General features: G+C 31.7%; 1 protein-coding gene across 22 annotated transcripts in view; it reads right to left on the minus strand.

The window, feature by feature from the left end:
- Positions 1 to 18,179, minus strand: part of LOC114183669 (ABC transporter C family member 13-like) — a 40,219-nt gene extending 22,040 nt beyond the window's left edge. For 9 of the 22 annotated variants that reach the window (XM_085673866.1, XM_085673868.1, XM_085673870.1 and 6 more), the window contains exons 1-9: positions 17,801 to 18,179; positions 17,369 to 17,423; positions 17,185 to 17,274; positions 14,529 to 14,598; positions 14,153 to 14,213; positions 12,552 to 12,660; positions 12,403 to 12,477; positions 12,117 to 12,259; positions 11,850 to 11,986 (exon numbers count right to left, since the gene is read on the minus strand). In XM_085673866.1, coding sequence (XP_085529992.1) covers positions 11,850 to 11,986; positions 12,117 to 12,259; positions 12,403 to 12,477; positions 12,552 to 12,558 — 362 coding nt within the window. In that variant the 5' untranslated portion in view covers positions 12,559 to 12,660; positions 14,153 to 14,213; positions 14,529 to 14,598; ... (1 more) ...; positions 17,369 to 17,423; positions 17,801 to 18,179. The other 13 variants (XM_085673854.1, XM_085673853.1, XM_085673857.1 and 10 more) reach the window with 13 other exon arrangements.
- Positions 18,180 to 19,148: the final 969 nt, after the last annotated feature.

The raw sequence follows: 19,148 nt of genomic DNA on the forward strand, positions 1-19,148 counted from the left end.
CATCAATCAATCCATTAATTACCTAAGGGAATGAATTTAGTGGTGAAATAAGGGGTTGAACAATGCAAGACAAGTGAAAACCTGCAAAGAGGTTTTTTACTGTATTAGATTTCTTAACATTGACAGAAAATAATTAAGTGCAAAATAAAGAAGAAAAACTAATCAGTAAGGTTAGGTGAAATAAATTTGAAAATACCATTGCAGCATCAAGTTGATGTCCCATCAGTGCGTAGAGTCCAAATGTGAAAAGGGAGAAGAGTGTTGGTGTTGTAGCCAAAAGAAAACACACCTCGCATCCAAGTACTTTCTAGTCTATAAAAGTGGATGAAACACACCACGCATCCAAGTACTTTCAACTTTTCCCTCTTTCCTCAACTCAACATCAACTATCTCCTCTGCTCCCTCCAGAGCACGCACAGCCCGCACAACCCGCATAGCTCACACAAAACACAAAACACAACTTACACAACACAATATATAAAATAAAAATATATCACAACACACAACACACAACAAAACAAACCACAACAAAAGCACAAAGCAAAAAATCCAAATCACAAAACACAAAAGATACAACACAACAAAACAACACAGAAGAAAAGTACTGAGCACACAACTCACAAGAAAAGTATAAAGTGCACAACACACAAGACACAAGAAAAACACAACACACAACACATAACATACAAAACAAAAATACACCACAACACTCCAAGCACAACAATAGAGGATTAATTATGATTAGTTTTTCTTTCAATAATTGCAAACTCAACAATTCTGAGGGTTCAGTAATCAATAAATAAGGTGAGATAGGACAACCTGAAAGAGCATTGAACAAGCAATAAGATCCCACACTTTCAAGTTCCTTATCAACACACAACAAAACACACACCCCAAATCACAACAAAACACATACAACACAAAACACATACAACACAAAACACAAAAAACACCAAACACACACCACAACAACACACAACACAAAAAACACACACACAACATAAAACACAACACCCCACAAAAAAAACAATATAAATCAAAAACACCCAACACCCGAAACAACCACAAAAACAAATAAAAAAATACACAAGAACAAAAACATTTAACAACCACAAAAACACCGAACACTAACAACAACAAAACAATACAAACAAGAACAACACAAATACACACAACACAAATTACAACAAAACACACATTCCAAATCACAACAAAACACATACAACACAAAACACAAACCAGTAAAACACACCACAAAACATAACAAAAAACATACACAACAAAACGCACACACACACACAACCACATAAAAAACACACAACACAAAACACAACACCCAACACAAAAAACAATATAAATCAAAAACACCCAACATCTCACACAACCACAAAAACACCGAACACAACAACATAAAACAATATAATCATGCACAACACATATTACAACAAAACACACAAAACACACACACACACCATAAAAACACACAACACATAAAACACAACACAAACACAAACAACACAAAAACACAACATCCCACACAAAAGAAAATATAAATAAAAAATACCGAATAAAACAACACAAAACAATGCAAGACAAGTGAAATCCTGCAATAGAGGTTTTTTACTGCATTAGATTTCTTAACATTGACAGAAAATAATTAAGTGCAAAATAAAGAAGAAAAACTAATCAGTAAGATTAGGTGAAATAAATTTGAAAATACCTTTGCAGCATCAAGTTGATGTCCCATCAGTGCATAGAGTCCAAATGTGAAAAGGGAGAAGAGTGTTGGTGTTGTAGCCCAAAAGAAAACACACCACGCATCCAAGTACTTTCGAGTCTATAAAAGTGGATGAAACATGATCATAAACATTAGATAAGAAAGAAAGCAAACAATTTTCTTTTGCCATTCTTGAATACTACCTCAGTGGATTTCAAGAAAAAATCTACAGTTTTATCCGTAAAATAAAATCAGAACACAAATTCTTACAGCTAAGTGTTTGACTTCCAAAGATCTTGTATCCATCAACCAACTAGAAAAAAGAAGTTCCCATCCATACATCTTCAAAGTACGAATAGAAGTCAAAAGTTCTCCTGTCTTACGAATCCTGTAACAAAATCATAAATTTTAATATTGCAAATATGCACCAACAGATTTGATCATATCCATCCACCATTGCCCAAAAGAAAAAAGTTAAATGAGAAAATCAGGCAAAGAATAATAAGATGTTAATCTTAAGAGTAAAATTTGCTTCTCAGCCAAGCAACACTTTACTTTCTAGAAACTCCGATCATTCACTGATAACTAGAAAACTTCTCCAAACTCCAAAGCAAATGAAATGATTGCACAAATGTTAGAATTTATGCATAGCAGCTTATGTGCTGCAAATTTTTACATTACATGTCCATGAGACATGTGACTGTAACTTAAATTGCACTTTTAGCATTGTGTCACAACTTCAAGAGTTAAGAAAATTTTAAGCAACATGCAATGCACTGTGTATGCCCTCCGTAAGAATATAAACTTTGATGGAAAAATTATATTGACACGTGTAATATAATTGGAAAAGCAACACAAATTGTAATAACACAATTTGCAATATTTGAGGAGGGAACTGACCAAATGAATTAAATGAAGTATGAAAGTCAAAGTTAATCAATTTATTTATGGTTACCTTTCATCTTTCTCCTTCATCATCTGCTCAGTAGCCCTTGCAATCAATTGTGCTATCCATTTATTTACTGAAGATTAAAATTGAGTAATAAACCAAAACATTAATTTTTTAAATACATGAATGAACTTCAAGGTCAAGTAAACATTTTTTAAAAATTATCCACTATAAAAAACATTTGACTTCTAATAGCGTCCCCAGCAGGCTTGTCTTTTGAATTTCTTAGGATGAAAAAACTGTTTCTTAAAGAAATCCTGCATTGGAGATAATAGACGTAGCACAACCAATTTCTTCACCATAAAATTTGTTTCTTATAAAAAAGAAACGGTTTATTCAAATTACAAAACAACATTTTATACCTTAAGAAACTCATATTAGATATGCCCTAAGATACATGTTAAATCAAAACAGATAGCAGACAAACATCCCTGAAAGTACAACTTAAATTAAATGTTATTGGTACAGTATAAAATAAAAACTTCTCTCTAAATTAACTTATTGTTAATATTTAAGAAAAAATTACTGTTTGGATTTTAAGAACAATTTTATGTATAGATACAGTTGTAACTTCTACGCAAATTTATTCCAACTGATATTCACCATGATGAACTCAAGCAGGTGAAAAAGGATTAAACACAGGCGGTAAGATAATAAGTCCAACTTATTGTCAACAAAAAAAATCCAAGTGATATTTCTACCTGGTATCAATAAAATGGTTATTGCTAATCCAGATACAAATGCAAATTTGACTTGAGTATACAAAAGATAGAGAGCCACTCCAATTTGTAGAGGCAGGCTGAACAAAAAAAAAAAACAGTGCTTAAGATGTATACAAATTACATCGTTAATAACGGCAATGACTTCATATCAAATGTAAGCTACAGAAGATGTTTTCCGGTTAGCATAAATTCTATCAAATATATCTGATGTAAGACCCAATATTATCAGATACAGGTACAGCTAAACTTCAGCAGGTTCAATGAAACAAAAAAGTAGCCTATACACGTATCATATCTTTAATCCATAGAACAAATCATTCACGGTAACTTTATGGAATACCTATGAATGAAATTCACAATACGACAAAATAAGAATCTTTTACGATTGATATCTGTCCACCCGATAAGTTGACTCCTTTCTCTCCAATATAAGCCATGTCACCTCCAATCATCAATGAGATATCAACATCTAATGCACATGCCTTCGGTGTATCAGTATACCTGTTAAGAGCATTAGTTATTTTGGTTTAAAACATATTTGTAAAGATCAAGGTCACGTTGAGCAGAAGAAAAAACTCTAGGTTTCAACAAGATTAAAATTGAGGCATAAAAAACTCCTAAAGTTGAAGGCATTATACCTTTCAGGATCATAACTTTTCCCGAATAATATGTTGTTGCGCACCGTTCCAGATAAAATCCAAGGGACCTGCTGTGTGAGAATTTGAGGAAACAAAGACACAAGAAATTTCATTCAACGCTAAGCATATCAATTATCATATACAAACCTGTGGTACATAAACAGTGGATTCATTGGAATAAACAGAGCCACGAACAAGCTGCATTTCTCCAAGGATTGAATATAACAGGGATGATTTACCTGAACCAACCTGAATACACACAGTAGGAGAGGCACATTATGCAAATTCACATTATCATAAACTTGGAAAGCTTCTAATCACACCAATCAAATTAGAAACGCACTCAAGATCAATAGGACTTGAATCAAGGCTTGTAATGTGGCCAAGGTATAGGTGAGGTAAAAAGAGGAAAAAGATCAAAGCTAAAATCAAAGAGAAGTGAGATAGACCTAGGTGGAAAATGTGGAATTCAAGTGCATGGAATCATCAACTCTTTCACAACCTTTATTCATCCCTTCCTTCCTTTCTTTCACATATTTTCCACTTTTCATTCTCTTTTTTTTTTTTAATTCTCCTTTCTTTTCCAACTTCTTTCATATATTTTATTACTCACTTCCTTCTATATTTCTTATTCTTTTTCACTTTTTTTTTTCTTTCTTTTCTACTTTTCTTTCTTTTTCTTTTTTCACTCTCCTTTCTCTTCCAAGTCAGAACAGACCACACCTTCAGATTTTTCAGATCCCTACACTTGAACTTTACATATTCCTTAAACACTTCCTAAACCATCTCACAACTCTAAGATTTGGGCATTTTCATGGTGTTTCTGGTCTAAGACTTGTATTGAGCTTAAAATGAACAAAAAAAGGTAAATCGGGCACAAAATTCAGGTGGAAAGGAGATAAGTTCAGGGTGAGCTTTATTTGGCTAGCTGACTAGAAACAAACATGGCCTAATATCATCTCTAGAGTGCAAATCTAACTGTCAGAGTTCGAAGAGAAACAATACAAGTTCTGAAAATGTAAATAAACATGAATGCATCATACAATGAAAGAAAGTAAAGCTCAAATCTCACAGTAGGTAAAATCTTGTCAAAACTGGTTCAAAACTGACTTTTCATGTAAAAACTATTCAATTCTATTGAAAGAAGTTGTAAAACTGACTAGAAACTATCAACTCAAATTAGAAACTCAAAAAGTCATTCACAATCAAGAACTAAGAAGTAGACAAGTAACCATGCAAAATCTGTACAGCACTTGGAAACATATCTAAACAAGTGTAAGACTATAAAACAAAGCTAAGACAAGAGTCAATATCTAAAAACAACAAATAACTAAGAATCTCACTAAGTAACAAAATAAACGAAAGCAAAAAAGAAGACAGGAAATTACCAACCTAGTTCTGCTGCTGTTAGTTACAAGGGCAAACAATTAAAGTGAAATGACTTGGATTCTCTTGAATCGGCCTGTGTTTGGATATCTACGGGCAATATGTATAGGTTTACGTAGTTTAATTTAACGTTAAAACACACAAACAAAAGTAAGAAAATACCTTGAATGCAATTATTTCATACGGTTCAGCTGCAACAGAAGGTACTGATATCTTTTATCAAAGGGTTGCACCTTCTATAAGAAGGAAAACGGAAATATTAAAACAAAGGCATATTTATTGACAACAATTTGAGAGAAAGCATTGAAAAAAATCACTACAATTGACCTGTTAATAGGAGGACATAAATCGGTGTCTCAACTTGGCAAGGTCTACAGTCTCTAGATATTCAATCTGCATCATCAAGGAACTAAAAACACACACAATTTATCAGACAATGTTAAAAAGGAGCGAATTATGCATAGATATAAAGAATAACCTGTTCGTAAGAGGACATAAACAGATACCTCGGCTTGGCAAGGTCTACAAAACTGCAATCTAACTATCGTAAAAAGTTTCTAATGACAAAATATGACTAAAAGACAATTCAAACTACCAACACAGGTTACAACAAAAAATCTAACTACCTAAAACCTAAAATAAACTTAGAAAAGGCTAAAATTGCAAATCTGGTAACTGAATTAAACTATTGTATAAAACTGCAATACAGTATAAAACACACCACAAAAACACACAACCCAAAACACACACACCACAAAACACATACACACACAACTCAAAAACACACACAACACAAATCACATACAAAAAACACAACAACCCACACAAAAGACAATATAAATCAAAAACATCAAACACCCTCCCACAACCACAAAAACAGTCAACAAAAACACACCAAACACATAACACACAACACACAACACAAAAATATAAAAAACACACACAACACAAAACACAATGCCCCACACAAAAGACAATATAAATCCAAAACACCCAACACCCCACAACCAAAAAAAATAAATAAAAAAACACACAAACACAACACTTATGACAAACACAAAAACACTAAAAACGCACAACACAAAACACATACAACACAAAACACAAAAAACACCAAACACACACCACAAAAAACACACACACAACACACCAAACACAACACAAAAACATAAAAAACACACACACAAACACCATAAAACACAACACAAACACAAAAACACAACATCCCACACAAAAGAAAATATAAATCAAAAACACCGAATACAACAACACAACACAAACACACACAACACAAATCACACAAAAACACACCACAAAAACACAACCCAAAACACACACCACAAAATACAACACAAAAAAAACACACACAAATCACACAAAAACACACACCACAAAAATACAACCCAAAACACACACACAACACAAATCACATACAAAAAACACAACACCCCACACTAAAGACAATATCCGACACCCCCACACAACCACAAAAACAAATAAAAAAACACAAAAGCACAAAAACATCGAACACCACAAAACACACACATCCCAAATCACAACACAAAAAAAACAAACACCACAAAAACACACAACCCAAAACATACACAACACAAAAAAAACACACCAAACACATAACACACAATACAAAACACAACACCCCACACAAAAGACAATATAAATCAAAAACATCCAAGACCCCACACAACCACAAAAACAAATAAAAAAACACACATGCACAAAAACAGTCAATACAACCACAAAAACACTGAACACAACAATACAAACACGCACAACACCCCACACAAAAGACAGTATAAATAAAAAACAACCAACACCCCACAAGCACAAAAACAAATAAAAAAACACACAAGCACAAAAACAAATAAAAAAACACACAAGCACAAAAACAATTAACACAACCACAAAAACACCAACACAACAACACAAAACAACACAAACACGCATAAAACAAAACACAACACAAACACGCACAACACAAAACACAACAAAAAACATACACAATACAAAAAACACACACACAACACAAATCACATACAAAAAACACAAACCCCATACAAAAGACAATATTCAACACCCCCACACAACTACAAAAACAAAAAAAAAACACAAGAGCACAAAATCAGTCAACAAACCCACAACAACACAAAACACAACAAAAAACACACATCCACATCACAACACAACACAAAAACACACACCACAAAAACACAACCCAAAACACACACACACACACACTATAAAACACACACAACACACCAAACACATAACACACAACATAAAAACATAAAAAACACAACACAAAACACAGCACTCCACACAAAGACATTATAAATCAAAAACATCCAACACCTCACAAAACCACTAAAACAAATAAAAAAACACACATGCCCAAAAACACTCAACACAACCACAACAATACGAAGCAACACAAACACCCCAAATCACAACAAAACACATACAATACAAAACAAAAAAAAACACTGAACACACATCACAAAACGCACAAAAACACACCACAAAAAAACAACTCAAAACACACATCCAAATCACACACACACACCACAAAACACAACACAGAACATACACAACACACCAAACACAAAAAACACAACACACACAAAACACATCAAAACACACCCAAAATCACAACAAAACACACACACCCCAAAACACAACACAAACACCGAATACAAAACACAACACACAAAACACACACACACACACACACACACCATAAAACACAACACAAAAAAAACACACACACACAACACACCAAACCCATAACACTCAACACTCAACACACAACACAAAAAAAAACACACACACAACACAACACAACACAAATCACATATAAAAAACACAACACCCCACACAAAAGACATTATCAAACACCCCCACACAACCAAAAAACAAATAAAAAAGCACAGAATGAGTCAACAAACCCACAAAAACACCGAACACAACACAACACAAAACACATCCCAAATCACAACACATACAACACAAAAAGCACCAAACACACCACAAAAACACACACACACACCACAAAACATACACACACACAACACAAAAACACACACAAAACACAACATCCCACACAAAAGATAATATAAATCAAAAACATCCAACAACCCACACAACCACAAAAACAAATAAAAAAACACACGTGTAGAAAAACAGATAAACACAACCACAACAACACGAAACAACACAAACATCCCAAAATCACAACAAAAAACATACAAGACAAAACACAAAAAACAGTGATCAAACACCACAAAACAAACAAAAACACACACCACTAAAACACACAACCCAAAACACACACACATACCCCACAAAACACAACACAAAAATAACACACCACACAAAAAACAATATGTATAAATAAAAAACAATCAACACCCAACAAAACCACAAAAACAAATAAAAAAACACAGAAGTCATAAAAACAATTAACACAACCACAAAAACACTGAACACAACAACACAAAGCAACACAAACACACACAAAACAAAAAACAACACAAACACTGACAACACAAAACACAAAACACATCAAAATAAACACACCCCAAATCACAACAAAATACACACCCCAAAACACAAAACACACACCACAAAAACACACTAAACACACACCTACCATAAAACACAACATAAAACATACACAACACAAAAAAAAGACACACACAGACCACACCAAACACATACCACACAACACAAAAAACACACACAACACAAAACACAACACCCCACACAAAAGACAATATAAATCAAAAACAACAACACCCAACACAACCACAAAAGCAAATAAAAAAAAACAAAAGCACAAAAACAATTAACACAACCACAAAACACGACAAAACGCACACACCCCAAATCACAAAACACAAAAAACACCAAACACAAAACACAAATCACACAAAAACACAAACCAAAGAAACAACAACGCACCACAAAATACACCACAAAACAGAAAACTTACACATAACAACAAACACACACGCAACACAAAAAACACACACACAACATAAAACACAACACCTCACACAAAAGATAAAATAAATCAAAAGCATCCAACATCCCGCACAACCACAAAAACAAATAAAAATACACACAAGCACAAACACAAAACACAACACCTCACACAAAAGACAATATAAATCAAAAGCATCCAACATCCCACTCAACCACAAAAACACTATACACAACTACAAAAACATCAAACACAACAACACAAAACAACACAAACACCCCAAATCACAAGAAAACACAAAAAATACCAAACACACACCACAAAACACAAAAACACAACCCAAAACACACACACCACAAAATGCAACACAAAACATACACAACACAAAAAAAAACACACGCACACACACAACACACCAAATACATAACACAATACAAAAACACAAAAAACACACACAACACAACATAACACCCCACACAAAAGACAACATAAATAAAAAATAACCAACACCCCACACAACCACAAAAACAAATAAAAAAACACACAAGCACAAAAACGATTAACACAACCACAAAAACACTGAACACAAAAACACAAAACAACACAAACACGTACAAAACAAAACACAAAAAACACGCACAACATAAAACATAACTAAACACACACCCCAAATCACAACACCCCAAAAAACAAAACACAAAACACAAATCACACAAAAAGACACAACAGTAAAACACAAATCAAAACACACACACCACAAAACGTAGCACAAAAACATTCAACACCCTGCACAACCACAAACATATAAAAAAACACAAGCACAAAAGAGTCAACACAACTAAAAAACACCAAACACAACACAAACATCCCAAATCACAACAAAACACGAAAAACAACACAAAAAACAATTAACCCAACAACAAAAACACCAAACACAACAACACAAAACAACACAAACACGTACAAAACAAAACACAACACAAACACACACAACATAAAACACAAACACCCCAAATCACAACAAAACATATACAACACAAAAACACCAAACACACCACAAAGCATACACAACAAAAAATACACACAAAAACACCGAACACAACAAAACACAACACAAACACGCACAAAACAAAACATGCACAACACAAAACACAACAAAACACACACACCCCAAATCACAACACCCCAAAAAACCAAACACAAAACACAAATCACACAAAAACACACATACCACAAAACACAAAAATTACACATAACAACAAACACACACACAACACAACACAAAAAACACATGCACAACACAAAACACAACACATCACATAAAAGACAATATAAATCAAAAACATCTAACACCCTGCCCAACCACAAAAAAAATAAAAAAATACAAGCACGAAACAGTCAACACAACAAAACATATACAACACAAAACACAAAAACACCAAACACACACCACAAAAACACAACCCAAAACACACACACCACAAAGCATACACAACACAAAACACGCACAACACACCAAACACATAACACACAACATAAAAACATAAAAAACATACACACAAAACACAACACCCCACACAAAAGACAATATATATCAAAAACACCCAACACCCCACACAACCACAAAAACAAAATAAAAAAACACACAAACACAAAAACAGTTAACACAACCAAAAAACACATAACACAACAATACAAAACAATACAAACACACACAACACAAAACACACAAATCACACACACACTATAAAACACACAAAACCCAAAACTCACAACGCACAAAACACACACAGGAACAAACACATTACAAAACACAACAAAATCACACAAAACACAAAACATACAGCACATACAACAAAAAACACACAGCACATACAAATTAAAACATGCAACAAAACACACAACACAACCACAAAAATACAAACACACAAAACCATAAAAACACACACAACACAACAAAATGCATACAACACACAAAACACATAACACAAATCATATCAAACACATAACACACAACACATGATACAAAGCACAAAACAGAGATGGATCGCACCACCAAACTTTAAAGAATGAGCTCAATTCCAAACAAATCAACTAATTGTCAAATAACTAGAATCCAACCTCACATGAAGAGAAGAAACCGAAACCCCTAAATTTAAGTAAATACAACGACATCTTTAAGCTAAAAAATTAAATTAAATTAAAAGCTACCCATCTAATTCAACCCACAATTCCCGGCTTTTTCTCAAGTCATAATTAAACTCCTTTGAACAATTTGCAACGGTATCAAAACCACAAAAAACGCATTCAAAGATATAATCATAAACATCCGTACAAAAGTAAGACCCAAAAATTAATAAAAGTGGAAAGAAATTTAAAGAACAAGGGTGAAAGATGAGACCCTGGACCTGGACCCCACAATAAAATAAGAACTCACCTGCACTTGCACTTCGACGACAGTGGAAGCATACCGAGAAGCTGCACGGACTTCAAAACATCAGTGCCCGGAAAAGATTCAACCGGAAAAGCTGCACGGACTTCATCAGACAGTGCTATATGATGCTTCTTCAAATCCTAATGCATGAACAATAAAACCCCGGTAAAATAAAGTTTGCGAAAGATTAACAGAATGCGAGCGAACAGTAAATCCAGAAATTTAAGGAAAAGAAAGAAACAGAATTCAATGTGGATTTTAAAGATTTACCTGAATTTTAGTGTCGAGATCAAGTATTTTCTTCAATATGGGAAGTGTGTGACCCTTATCCGGAGAAACTTGGTGGATTCCCTGTGACATAGTGCTTTCATCCATGGAGTCTGTTTTCTTGTTCACTTGCTTCGATACATCATCTGTCGAAATTCCACAAATCAAAGAACCATCCAACGTCAGAATTAACAATGTATCTTTGGCTGAAATTAAGATCATTATTTTCTTTTGGTCGATCCAAATCGAAAAGGGAAATTGAATATAGAGTAGAGAATAGAAAAGGAACCTGGCTCAGAAGGAACGTAGTCAAGAACAAAGCGGTGGAATTTTTCAGCGACCATTTGGATTTGAATGGATTGATCTGCAAGAACAGGTGCTTTGTGTTAAAGAAGGAGTGGTTAATTCAATTGGTTAGTAGAGAGAAAGTGAGATTACCGTTCATGGTTCTCGATTTCCAAGATCCGAATTCTTGAGCAATAAAGCAAGAGAGCAATGGAGCGCAAGAGACAGCAATGGAGCGCAACAGAGTAACGTTCTTTTCCTTCTGAGATTTAGCAATTGAGCGAAGAGAGGAATAGAGTACTGTTTTTTTCTTTACATTTCAAAGTTTGAAATCACAACGGCTAAATGCTAATATCAAATTCTCAAGAGCCCAACCGGGAATGGGCTAGGCTGCTTTGATTAAACAACTATTAAAATATACTAGATTTAAGAATATATATATATATATATATATACTAGCGTAACACAGGCGCTATCGCGCCTGTGTGTATATATTTTTTAAATATACGTGATATTATATTAGTAGGTGATAATATGATAATGTTATTAAGTTAATATATATATATATATATATTAGAATTATATTTATTAAAAATAAAGTGAAATATATCAGAACAGATAAAAGAATAACCATTAATAAATAAAGAAGAAGTAGAGACATCTGATTTTATAAAATTTTTGTAAAAGTAACGGTCAATTTTAAAAAATTTAAAAAATTGTTATATTTAAAGGGTAAAATCGGTATTTTAAAAAGTGGACACAAAAAGGGGAATCCCCTTTATATATTGTTATAGATATATATATATATAAAAGCTGAAATCGTTTATATGATATATGACTTATTTTTGTAGTGAAATCGTTACATTTATTATATTTATGAAGACTTTTTCCCTATTATGTAATATTTAAAAATCCAATCATATTGTATAAATATGAGAATAAATTAAATTAACCAAATATAGTGTAGTTAGAAATGAAGGAATAAATCTATTATTTTCTAAAAGGTAATAAAAAAATAAAAAACTTGAGTAGAACAAATGATTAACATTATTTGATAAATTAACCAAATATAGTGTAGTTAGAAATGAGGGAATAAATCTATTATTTTCTAAAAGGTAATAAAAAAATAAAAAACTTGAGTAGAACAAATGGATTTATTTTTAATCCTAAAAATAAATTTATTTATTTTTTAAATCAATGTAATTTTGAAACAAAAATTAAAAATTTACCAAAAAAACTAAGAAAGAAGGCTGCAAGAGTGAAAATTCGGTATACGTGACGGATGGTAATCAAACTTTTGAATTTTTTTCTATTCATTTATTTATTGAAATGTATGACAGTTTTTATTATTATTGTCATACATAGTTTTTATTATTCTAACCTAACTTTGTAACCCAACACAGGGAACTTTTGTTTTACTCAACAACCTTTCTAAAGTTATATATATATATATATATATATAAATATATAAAATGCAGTTCATCAAAATTCACTCAAATGGCCTATACAAAAGCAATCATGTTTAGATGTATATTCGATTTTTATTTTATTATTTATTTTATGATAATTATACTAAAAATTATATTGAGTTGATTTTAGAAGTATAAAAGCCAAAACATATTAGGGATGACAATCAAGATAACTTTCTAACAATAACGCACAAGAAGATAAGAAACTTTAAACTTATTATGCAGGAAAAACATATAAGTGAAATATAATATAATGAACTATATAACTATAAGAGTTAAACTTACTTAATTATAGAGGTGAGCCCCAAGGATAATGCAAGTAAATACCCATCCACATTCACTGAACCTGGAAGAAATAACAAAGATGGAACCAAATTTTTCTTAAGTTCTCTTGTTCCAATTGTTTGATATGCAAATAGAAGGAAATTATTTAAGAAAAAGAAAAAAGGAATGGCATCACCATCACCATAACCATGTTTATGTTAATATATTTGACAGGTAGATATTTGCAATGGTTTCAACTGACATATAAAGTTGTGTATCAAGGAATGCGAAATAAAAGTATGGTGCCTAAAGGGAATAAAGTAACGAAGAAGCTTATCAAATAAGAGATTAATAAAGCAATTGGTACAAGTAAAAACTTTATTGCTCGTCGTAATACCTTGTTGAAGAAACTGGATCAGTTTATTGAGAAGCAATGACCCCGCAAAACCAAAACAATCATTAATCACCTGGAAAAATTTCTCATACACTAAGTAAATGCGTAAATAAATTGAAACCAGATAAAATAAAGCAAAGTCAGATTAAATTTTGGTTTATTTATGGCCAAAGAATTGGTATTTTAATATTTACATAAAAGACATCCAAATACAAAACAAGGACATGATAAGGACTCATTATCATATGGAAACATCTTGTTGTGTTCCCTTGTAACTAATAAGTATATGTGTCAATTGTCATGGTGTTGATGTCATTAAAATTATGTAATAATCCTTGTAATCCTACTTAAGTGATCTTGTTTTTAAATTGACATGATAAACAATTCAGATTCTGTAACTTTAAAACATGTCAAGATATCAATACCTTGGACCATGGAATGCCATATACAAACTATGAAAAATTCTCTACTTATTTAGAAATTGATAAGTATGTATTTTTCTAATAAAGATGTCAAGGTACAAGTAAAACATGTTATGTCATGCAGGCTGTCATACTATGAGTATATTTTCTAGTGGCACAACCGAAATGTCTAGGTACATAAACAATCAGTTATCTATCACAGTAGTTGGGAAACTATACTATTTTGATTGATAGACCTTGATCCATTGCTTGTTACAGAAATCAATGCATAATTCAAAACAAAAAGCATCTTCTCTAAACATAAACTTACTGAGCTATTGGACAGACATTAAATTTCCTTTCATTTCAGGATAAAAGGGCTAGAACTTGCATCTTCACAGAAAAAGTAGAATCCCATGTTGGAATTGAAAATTCGAAAGTGTTGAAGAAGGTATAACTTGGACGAATTAGATTCCAGCAGTCCATAACAGCCATATAGTATAAATATTGCATATAAAGACTAGAGAATTACTTACAAACTTTGGTTTAGAATGTGGGAGGAAAACACGATTTCGAATTGAAAAATACCTTCAATAAATTCAGGCGGAGTGCTCTAAACAAAGATGGATTAGAGCCATTGTTACTCAGTTCATCTTGCCAGCAGGAAGAAGGACCCATATCAGTCGGTAGTGGCAGCAGTTTTACCACACCATGATTTATATGTAAGAAAGAAGAAGGTCAAGAACAAACAAGAAAAAGACGGAAGAAGAAGATCAAGAACAGACAAGAAGACGGAGGGTAAAACCAGTGGCAGCAGAGTGTGAATTAACTCTGGCTCTCACACCAGATTGGAAATCTTGGTTCATCTAAAAGGAGGATAAAACATGTATGCAGAATGTGTAAGCGGCAGAACACAAATTTAGTAGCAAACACGATAAATGGAGATTAAGAGACTTCATGCAATAAAGAATTACAGTTTCTTTGGGCATAGTTGAAATAGAACACAGGTAGAAACATACAGTTGTAAAACCTTAGAATTTAAAGAAAAAATGGTAGAGATATATTAAAATACAGAAATGTATGGCTGCGGGTGACAAGAGTCGATTGCTTATAGAAAATTGCTTACAGAAAATAGAGAAAAGAAAAAGATTGGAAAGAGGAAGAGATGCATACGAATGGAGAATTAGGGCAAATTAGATGCAAGAAATCGTCCATGGAATATAAGAAGAACAAGAGACAGGAATTATGAGGTATATGTAGTGTGTGGGTTGCTTTATAGTGTGTTCATGCATATAAAAGGAAGCGCTGGTTCATGGATTTTTTCTTTTTTTTCTTTTTCCCGTTTTATTAGATACTCACATATTTGTATGTCTTTCACATCAATATAGAAATCATCTATGTAAACTTTAATTTTAATATTAATGCGCATATTTGTGCATATTTACGCTTTTCAAGGTGCCACAATCAAATAATTAAGCTATAACATGCCATAATTAAATAATTAAGCTATAACGGTTATTTATTAAAGGAAAAATATAATTTATAAAATGATGATTTGACTGCTTTGTACGTCTTAAATCAAATAATACTTAAATTATAATAGAACAATCTTTACCGTTAAATGTCCCATCTTAAAATTTAAAAGTTATATTTATTTTAAAATCAAATTGACTCAAATTTAAAAGATAAGGAATAAAATACAATTTAAAATTGAGAAGTTAACCAGAATTTTATAATTAGGATAAAGAATCAAAGCTGTAATTTACATTTTTATTATCTGTCAAAATATTGTGATGAATACTGTGTTTTAAACTTTTATTTCCACATTCTGTCACATTTAAAAAATATAACCAATAATAACATACAAGGTATTAAAAAGCAGCATAGTATCAAAGCCAAATTCACCAAACAAAAAGCTAGCAAATTTGGAATTTGGAATGATAAAAACAGACTGTTTTCTCCTAAACATCACGTAAATTCATTTTTTCCATCTCCATTATTCCTTTATATTTTATCTTCGAATTATACTGCCAATGCTCTTAGGGTAACAAAAATTTCCATCGAAAGCCTAAAACTTCTTAAAGGTAAATAACAATCCATCAATAAAATCCATAAAAAATAGATTATTACTGTCTAAAACATTGAACCATATTACCAAGATCATAAAAAATCACCACTACACATAAGTTTAAGATATGAAACTGTAATTTATGCAGAATAGGTTGAAAATATTACTCGATCAAGAATAATTAACTTACACGAGGAAGCTTGCAATCAAAGAAATTGGAACCCATCTTTGTTCATCCATGTTGAACCTTAAATACTCATCCCTCACTAAATTAGCATCACTGCATAAACAAAAGAACATTGAAGATAAAATTCAACAGCAAAGATTTGTTGGGAAACACAACAGTAAATAACGAAGAACAGACAATAATTTACTTGAAGTAATAATCAATTTGGTTGACTATTGTATTGGCGAGAGAGGTTTGGCAACCTGAAAGAACATTGCAGGAGGAGGTGCATGTGTTAAAAACGGCATGCCCCCAAAGGGTTCAAATTGTAGTGTTGGAAAATAATAGAATTCTATAAAGGAAGAGATGGTGCATTTTCCCGGAATTAAGTCAGCTGGTGCAGGTGGCTTTCCATAAACAAATTCAAAGTGAGACATGAAGATTTATCATCTTTAGTTTTCAAAGCCATTCAAAATCTTTGAAAATATTAAACTAATTTCAAGTTTTCTGAACATTTCTACAAAATTAGAACTTCTAATTACTTAGATTTGAAACACTAATCTAAAATGTTGCCCCGACAATCATGCAAAATATACACAAATTATAATCAGGGAAAAAAATCTTGCAATAATTTCTTTACATTTTTTTTGGAACTCTTTCTTTGAATAAACTGTGCTTGAAGAGGATAGCGTCATCCGATATTGAGGGCTCCAGAAGAACTCAAAGATCCTGCATCCATGGTTACGAGAAGAAAACAAGAACAAAAACCGAAAAGAATAGGAAACAATATAAATAACAGCGCAACTGAAAAGAAAATAAAGCACAAAGCAAAATATTATTAGACGAAGAGAAATCAGACAGCAGGAACAGAGAGGGCCAAAGCTCCTGTGCTTGAAAATTAACAGAAAGAGAGATAAAGAGATTTTAATGGAAACTATTTGAAGTGAGATTGTATAAAGTAGAAATGCTGACTGAAAGATCAAAATTAAGGGTTTGAAGATCAGATGAAAATTAAGGATTTGAAGATCAGAAAACAATGTTATTTCAACAACGACAATAATAATATATTATTATTATTATTATTATTATTATTATTATTATTATTATTATTATTATTATTAGACATATACTCTAATTTTATTTATTATAAAATCATATTTCAATTATTTGTTTTTTTTATTAGTTTTGTTGTTAAAGTATAATTTTATATATAATTATAGATTATTATCGTTAAAATTTACTTAGTATTAGTATTGACATTAATATTTATAACAGAATTGTTATTATGATTAGTTTGTTAGTATTAGTTTCATTATTTTTTCTATTATTATTATTACTACAGGGTATGACGTCAAAAAAAAAAATAAACTTAAGATTTTATTATATTTAATCGAAAGGTAAGATGAGATAAAATTTTATAGGTGCAGGAAGAAAAAAGGGGTGCAGGTAGAAATGCGCTGACCGGTGTATTTGAAACGGAGTCAACCCAAAACTTTGGATCAGCCCAAAACTAATTCTGGATTTTAAAATATTTTTAGAAGAACTAAAGATAATTTAATTAAGTTACACTGTATATTATTATTTAATTAAAAATTATAATATATGATAAAAAAATAATATATCTCTCTAAACAAAAAGAAAAAAAAAATTAAACACTAGTCGTTATCATTTATTGTAAATTTGTTTTTTGTTAAGAGTGTTTATAGCTTGAGTCTTTTTTGAACAAACTCATTATCAATCCATCAACAAAATATAAGTTGGATTGAGTTGTGTTTTTACATTTTTTTTTAATATTAAACTTAATTCACATCACCAATGTGAGTAAGATTGAATTGAATCAATTCTATAATTTGATTAATAATAGCATTTTGAATGTCTTTTACAAAATCACCAATTCACACTACAAATATCACAGGTAAGGCCATTAGTACTATCACAACCATCATAGCAACTTCTTCATTTAAAATACCACATTTATAAAGAGAACC

Source organism: Vigna unguiculata, chromosome 5 (assembly GCF_037176805.1).
Source record: "Vigna unguiculata cultivar grain cowpea cultivar isolate G323 ecotype 2 chromosome 5, ASM3717680v1, whole genome shotgun sequence".
NCBI classification, from domain to species: Eukaryota; Viridiplantae; Streptophyta; class Magnoliopsida; order Fabales; family Fabaceae; genus Vigna; species Vigna unguiculata.